This window comes from Podarcis muralis, chromosome 7 (genome assembly GCF_964188315.1).
Source record: "Podarcis muralis chromosome 7, rPodMur119.hap1.1, whole genome shotgun sequence".
Lineage (NCBI taxonomy): Eukaryota > Metazoa > Chordata > Lepidosauria > Squamata > Lacertidae > Podarcis > Podarcis muralis.
In genome coordinates, this window is record NC_135661.1 from 71,295,552 (window position 1) to 71,303,195 (window position 7,644).

General features: G+C 47.3%; 1 protein-coding gene across 6 annotated transcripts in view; it reads left to right on the top strand.

Annotated features, from left to right (window-relative positions):
* The window catches only part of SCMH1 (Scm polycomb group protein homolog 1), a 43,401-nt gene extending 35,832 nt beyond the window's left edge, over positions 1-7,569 (top strand). For all 6 annotated transcript variants that reach the window (XM_028742761.2, XM_028742765.2, XM_028742763.2 and 3 more), the window contains 3 exons: positions 2,201-2,404; positions 3,069-3,211; positions 5,521-7,569. In XM_028742761.2, the coding sequence (XP_028598594.2) occupies positions 2,201-2,404; positions 3,069-3,211; positions 5,521-5,646 (473 nt within the window). In that variant the 3' untranslated portion in view covers positions 5,647-7,569. The remainder of the gene's footprint in view (positions 1-2,200; positions 2,405-3,068; positions 3,212-5,520) is intronic.
* Positions 7,570-7,644: the final 75 nt, after the last annotated feature.

Here is a 7,644-nt window from a genome sequence, read left to right on the forward strand (position 1 = left end):
TTACAACATGACTTCTTTCCACAATAAGCTTCATTTGGCATCACACTTTGGAGCTGGAAACCTTCCCTAGCTCCATACTGTCTTGTTCCTCACAGCAAATGCATGCAAGTATGTCTTTGGCTTGCAAAGAGCTTTATAATCCTTGAGTAGCAATTGGAGCTGAATCTACTGTAACCCCTTATGATTATTATAGCTTTTATTATTATATAGTTTTGATGGTTTCAGAGGTAACATACTGCTGAATGCCAGTTGCTGGGGAACAATAGCACAGGAGGGCTATTGCCTTCATGTCCTGCCTATGGGCTTCCTGGACAATGATGGGCATGATGGACCCTTTTTTATGACCCAGCTGGCATCTTATGGAATAATAATAATAATAATTTATTATTTATACCCCGCCCATCTGGCTGAGTTTCCCCAGCCACTATGGAAGTTTCTTTCTCTTTCTGACAAGAGTTGGCACTGTAGGTGGGAGACCGTCCGTAATGTCCTGTTGACTGGTACTGTTCCCCGGGTATACTGCCCTTGGAACAATATTCCTGAAAACATTGTTCAGCTCAATGATGCTGTGGGATTATCAATACAGTAGAGGGGCGGGGCTGTGGCGGTCCAGATGTTATGGGACTCCAGCTCCTGTCAGCCCCAGTCAACATGACCAGTGGTAAAGGATGATGGGAGTTGTGGTCCAGCTACATATGGAGGCCCAGTGGTTCCACAATCATGCAGTAGAGAATGGACAAAGCCTTTCTACTTTTTTTTTCCAGTCTGCAGTCCAAGTTTAACCCATGCAAGAGCCTGCTAGGGATTATTCACGAATGCAGAGACTGAGCCTGTGGCACGCTCAGTAAAGTTCATTTCTAATGATAGGATTTATCAGGAAAATCAGGCAGACAGAGAGTGGAATTCTGCATCACACTCTTCAGTCATTCAGTCTGCACAAGCATTTCAACTTGCCAGATGGAACAATTCCACCTCACTTTCCTCACCCCACCCCCATGTTGTTCTGGGGGTCCTCCCAACTACCCTGAAGTCATTGCAGGGATACACGGGGCGGGGAGAGGGGGGGGGGAGCCCTGTTGCACAAACAGGTCCTTGCCCAAGGCTGCCACAGACATATCTGGTATAGTGAATCCAGCCCAGATGCTGAGGGATCATTTGGACTGCACTTCATGTACACCGAGTTTAGCAGCAAACAGATTGGAGTACAGAAAGATCAGTTTTTTCTCTTATTTATCATTGTGGTACAGGTTTCCCTCTGTCACCTGTAGTATTGTCTCCCCCACCCATCAGCCCACACGATTTAGTTTAAAACTCTCCATATCAGGTTTGCAAGACTCTTAACAAACACATTCTTACCAACCACTGTGAGGTGTAACCCATCTCTTGCCAGAAGTCCTTCCTCCAGGAAGTGGAGACCATAGTCAAGAAGCTAAACCTTTCCTGATGACACCACCTGTGCAGCCAGAGGTTTACTTCTAGTATTGTCCTCTCCCTGACCCATGACCGTCAACAGGAAGGAGTGATGAAAAAACCGCCTGTGCCCTATGGCCCTTCAGCTTCCTACCCAGAGTTTTATAGTCCCTTGCTGTATGTCAAAGGCTGGGTCTGGCAGTATCGCTTGTACCCACATGAATCAGAAGGAAAGAGTTGTGTTCAGTGGGCTTATCAAACTCAGCAGCCTCTGTCACATTGTGAATCTTTGTGCCTGGAAAACAGCACAGCTCCCAGGACATCCTGTTATCTCTGCACACTGCTGCCTCTGTCCCCCTCAGTAGGGACTCACCCACCACTACCATGTCTCTTCCTCTTCTGGGGAATGGCAGGAATTGTTCTGAACACTGTGCCTTCCACAGCCCCTAGAAGAGTGACTCGAAGGGGATGCGGCCCTTGAGCTGGAAAGAGTTCTCTTCCCTACCCCTGCTATCTTTTTTTATGATGGTCAGACTAAATGATGAACATGAAATGTAAGTAGCAATATGTTTGGATTAGTGAATGAAACTGGTAGGGAAGGGGAGGCCACCAAAAGGACTGGAACTCAGTTGTGAGCAAAGTGATTACTCCTCCTCCTTTCCTTTGTTCTTTTCCTGACTTTCTGTCTGGGCAGAGGCAGGCTGTTTCTGCAGTTTGGATGTTCTGCGTACTTTGCAGCATTGCAGCTGGTGGCTGCACTTCTCTCATTAGTTGGTTGTATGTCTTCCAGGTGAAACGTTTGTTTTGAGTGATGGCCTGCCAGGTCCCTTGGAGCCACGCCTAGACCCCATGGACTCCGCCTTGAATGCTGTCAGTGCATCCAGTCCCAGCAGGAATTCAAGAGACTACAGACTTCAAGGATACAGGCACCTTCACCAGCCCTCCAGTCTTTCTCAGTGCAGTACCTCTGCCTTGCATAGACTTAGTGCTGGGGGTAAGGGCAATTAGAACATCTCTTCTCTCTAATGAAGTATCCCTAGCTCCATTCTAGGGGACGCGGGTGGCGCTGTGGGTAAAAGCCTCAGCGCCTAGGGCTTGCCGATCGAAAGGTCGGCGGTTCAAATCCCTGCGGCGGGGTGCGCTCCCGTTGTTCGGTCCCAGCGCCTGCCAACCTAGCAGTTCGAAAGCACCCCCGGGTGCAAGTAGATAAATAGGGACCGCTTACTAGCAGGAAGGTAAACGGCGTTCCGTGTGCGGCTCTGGCTCGCCAGAGCAGCAATGTCACGCTGGCCACGTGACCCGGAAGTGTCTGCGGACAGCGCTGGCCCCCGGCCTCTTGAGTGAGATGGGCGCACAACCCTAGAGTCTGTCAAGACTGGCCCGTACGGGCAGGGGTACCTTTACCTTTACCTTTAGCTCCATTCTTGTGTTTCCATGCAATGTATTATTTCCCATGCATGATGGAAGAGAAGGGGGCAACCGGTGACACGCACCAATGTTCACGTGAAAATGGCTCTGTGCAAACTAACACTGACCAAACGGGTGGCAGTCTTTTGAAAAACAACCATCTGGAAAAATCATGAGCCCTGCAGTATCCTGTCATGCCAGGACACAAATGTGTTTGGGTTTTGTTGATTTGTTTCTGTTGTTCCCTCTAGGCTCTGACAGATACCTTGGTCCTCGAGACACCTCACGGCTGGGCAGCCGAGACCCATCTGGCTGGACAGTGGAAGATGTCATGCAGTTTGTGAGGGAAGCTGACCCACAACTGGGACCCCATGCAGACCTCTTCCGAAAGCATGTAACTATAACCAACACCATTTGTGATTTGTGGGGTGGGGTGTCTCTTTCACGGTCACACTCTCCTCCTGCTGCAAGAATCATGGCACAAGCACTCACAGCCACCATGAGGCAGACTTTAACAAGGAAGCCTTACTTTTTGCCAAACTTCCTTTGTACCAAGTTCCTTTCCCCTTGAGGAGCTTTGGTGCTTGTCTAGTCAGAGGAAGAAAAGCTGCAGCAGGGTGGATGTGCTTGATCATCAGATGTAGAGCAAAGACCAAAGCACAAGAGATAATCTCTGCTGCATGTGTCTCACTGAAGGCACCGCAGGCTCAGCTTCACAAGTATTGTATGACAGACGTCTTGGTTTGCACATCTTGCGCAGATCTGTGCAACTGCCCTATTGAAAGCGACATACCTGACTGGGCAGAATGCCAGTTTTTGCACAGTTATAATGTGCGTATACATATTGGAAACTGGTTTGCATCTTTTGTAGCTTTAGTTATTGAAAGCAGTTAATTGGTAATGAAATAATGGTATTTGCATATCCCTCCACATTCCCACTTCAATGTCTGAAAAAGATGCACAAATTTTATTATATATTGAGCCATTTCAGTGAGGGAGTAGTGCAATAAGCGGGAGATGTTTTATGTAGAATGGAGGAATTGGGGGGAAAGTGAGACTGTGAACATTCCTGGTGGTACTGAGTTGGCAACTGAGCCCAGGAATAGTGATCTATTTTATTGAACTGAGTGCAGCCCTCGCATTTCCATTCTCCTCTGTGCACCTTTTAGCAGGTGACTAATAGCTGGGATCTAATAAGGATCTGTCTGGTTCCCCTGGGGCCTCTTGGGATTTCACATATTTGGTTCAAGGAATAAACAAAACATCCCCAGCGTAGATTGGAGGGGAGAGTTGAGGCAAGACTTGTTCCCACAGTACATAAAAGGCTCCCATGAAATCTCCCTCCCCCTAAGTCTGGTGATAGCATCATCTTAGATTTCATTTTTATTCATGGGAGTATGTGCTGGTGAAGCAAATCTATACAGTTCAAGAAGGGGAGGGAGATGAGGTAAAATGCTGGTGGCGGGCATTGTCAGGAGAGAGAGAGAAAGCAGGCAAAGTTGACACTAGCTGATAGCCAGCATGAAACCTTGTCTGGGCTTTCAGATGTGGCTCCCTGACAATCTCTCCTTTCAACCCAACAATGCAATTCAGCCTTTAAAGTATTTGGGCAAGACTGAAAAAGATATCCAGTGACTTACAGAAGTTGTTGTCTTCCCTGTTTTTAGCAAAAGCAGAATTGTGCCAAACAGCTTCTGTGCTTGCAGAATTTGGATTTATTTATGTATATGCAAAAAGGGCATAACTGCCTTTGGTGAAGAGCAGTTGGGTTGTGGGGAGGAACAAAAAATTGCTACAGGTCAGATTTTCCCCCAATAGCTATACTGGCTTTAGACAGGGAAGACCACCCTTTTCATCTTTTGGAATAGGAATAGAATGGGTGTCCTTCCAGATGTTATTGACTTCAATTTCCCTCAGTTTGCAAAATCAGGTACGATGGGAAATGGGAGTCCCGTCACTTGTTCCCCGTGCCTGCTGTAAACAATTGCAGTGTTGGTAGCAAGGCTGGAGCTGGAACATAGAAACATAGGAAGCTGCCTTATATTTAAACAAACCATTGGTCCACCTAGCCCACAGTTTTGTCAACTCTGACTGGCAGCAGCTCTCCAGGGTCTTTGGCAAAGAGCAGTGTTACCTATCACCTGCTAACTGAGCCTTTTAACCAGAAAGACCATGGATTGAACCTGGGACATTCTGCATGCAAAACATGTCCTCTACCACCAAGCTGTCCCTCCACTTTGTTGCTAGCCTGCAACAACCCTGTGTATATCTAGATGTGCAGCCACATAGTCTCAATATCCTACTGCAGGAGTGGGGAATGTGTGGCCCTCCAAGAAGTTGTTGGACTCCATTCCCTCAGCCATGATGGCCACTGCTCAGGGATGATGGGAGTTGTAGTCCAGTAACATCTGGCGGGCCACACATTCCCCAGGCCTGCTTTAAAGGTTCTACAGCTGAGATTTCGGTATGTGCTGCTTGTTATGCCATAGTGCCATGCAGCTTTGAAAAAGCAGTTCCTGGAACAAGCTCCATCTTCTATACAAGTAACATTGAAAAGTCCACCAGCCCAGCCATAGCATTATCTCAAACTAGTGCTAGCCCCGCCCGTCTCTTTAAAGTTTTGCTTCTGGCCATGTTGAGGCATTATCTTGCTGTGAGAGGCTTGGCCAGACAAATGTGGTTCTCTCTGTTCTGTGTTTCCAGGAGATTGACGGCAAGGCCTTGCTCTTGTTGCGCAGCGATATGATGATGAAGTACATGGGCTTGAAGCTTGGGCCAGCACTGAAACTCACCTACCACATTGACAAGTTAAAGCAGGGCAAGTTCTGAAAAAGAATCCTCCTGGTGCAGTCTTGGCCAAAGTGGCACTCTCAGCTCCCCACGCAGGCAGGTATACGTGCCTACATTCCTTGCCCGACACATCTCAGCACTATGAGGACACCTTCGCCAGCAGACAGGAGGTGGTTTCCTGGAGGAAGACCCTGGGCACCCCTATCAATCAAATGAGACTTGGCTTGTTGGTACAAAGGGATGAATGCTTCCTCTATTTTCTGCTGATGGCGTTTTGGGACCGCAGTCCAACTTGTAAGGAAGAATATGCTTCTCCCTGTGTGTGTGTATATGTGTGTGGCACTCTGGCAGAGCCACACTCATGTCGGATATGGTTGTTTTGGCCCTTCTTACTTTTCAGATGCCCTGCCTTCTTTTGCTGCCCTCCTCAAGAATCCCCTTCATGCCTTATGAAGAGTACGGTTTGGACTTGAAAGTTGGCAGTGCCAGGCGGTGTTCCCTTTTTCTGTGCCATACAGGACAGATTGACTGCGAGAATCCAGCTCTGGCATATGACAAGCAGCTGCTGCTAACCAGATTGTTTACTCCCTTGGGTGGCAAGGGTGGGTGGGTAAGGCAGAGGACACGCCACCCTACCATCTCTTCACTTGGTGCTGTTACAGCCTTTTCCTCCATGGAAGTCTCAAGCTAGCAGTTTTACTGAGTTGCTGGCATGTGGGCAGAAAGCTCTAATATTTATTTGGAACAAGGAGGAGAAGGTGATTATGGTAGGGCACAGCAGTGGATCTGTGTTGATATGCCATGTAGCTCTCTAAGTGAGCTGGGAAGAATGGAGAGGGAGGAAAACGTAGGTTCCCTTATCCTAGTGTCGCAGGGCACACAGCTGAACAACTCAAGCTTTTTCCCCCCTAAGATCCTGAAATGTTTTTTCTACTTGCTATGGGAATAGCACCTGTTTTAACCTTTTATCTGAGGAATCAAATGTTTCTTATTCCACAACGGTACCGTTCAACTTACCCCTCCAGTCTGTCAGAGCTGTTCAGTTGTAGCTACCTGACCAAGTGTGTGGGATAGCAGATGGATGGGAAACAGGTATATTTAGATGGTTTGTCCTTCCCAAACTCAAATTGGGAACATGAATTGTTTTGTTTGTATGTATTCTGAAAAACGTTTTAATGTATTTATTTTTTATGGCACTTGGGCAGTGGCCTGCGTTGTCTCATAGTAGAGGGCTTTTTTTTTTTTTTTTTTTTTTTTTTTTTTTTTTTTTTTTTTGCTGCTGGCCAATGAGAATGGGAAAAGAAGGTGGTTAAGCTGGTGCCCCAAAGCTCTGCCCCTCTCCAGGTCCTAGACTGAAACCTCCTTTGCTTTGAGAAAGCAAAGTAGTGTGTGTTTCATTTCCTCCACTTTCTGGAGAGTAGCCTTAGCAGCTTACCCTTTGGGATGAGGACAAATGGACCTTGAGATTCAGTTGTGCTTGGCTGTTTCCTGCCCTACACTAATGAAGTGAGGAAGGGCAGCTTTAAGGTGCATCTCCTCGTAGGCACTTCTCTCTTCCTAACTTGCTACCCTTCCAGTGGATGCCAGGCTCTTGTGGAAGAGTGATTTAAGACTAGCCCAGAAGGAGAGATTAGAGACAACCTAAATTGATAATGCAAAAAATAAAAAACCCCAAGCAATGAAAATTCATAGGCAATAAGCCACTTCTAGGAAGGAGCCAGAGCTCACTGCAGTGCAATGGGGTATTAGTGTGACTCGGCCGATATTTTGGGTTGTCTGGCGTAGCTCTCTTTGGTGGGAGGGGGGTGGTTACCTCTGTCTGCCATCACTGCCTGGCAGCAGAATACCATTTCTGTGAGCACTGCCTGCTGCAGGTAACGGGGGGCAAGGGGCTGCCAATATTCTTTTCTGCACTTATTCTGTTGATTTTGTTTATAAATAAAAGAGTGGGGGGAAATAGGATAGGTGGAGCTGTGCTGTGATTCTCCGCTGATTGATTACATGAACAACTTAAGACACTGCAAAAGAGTGGGGGCA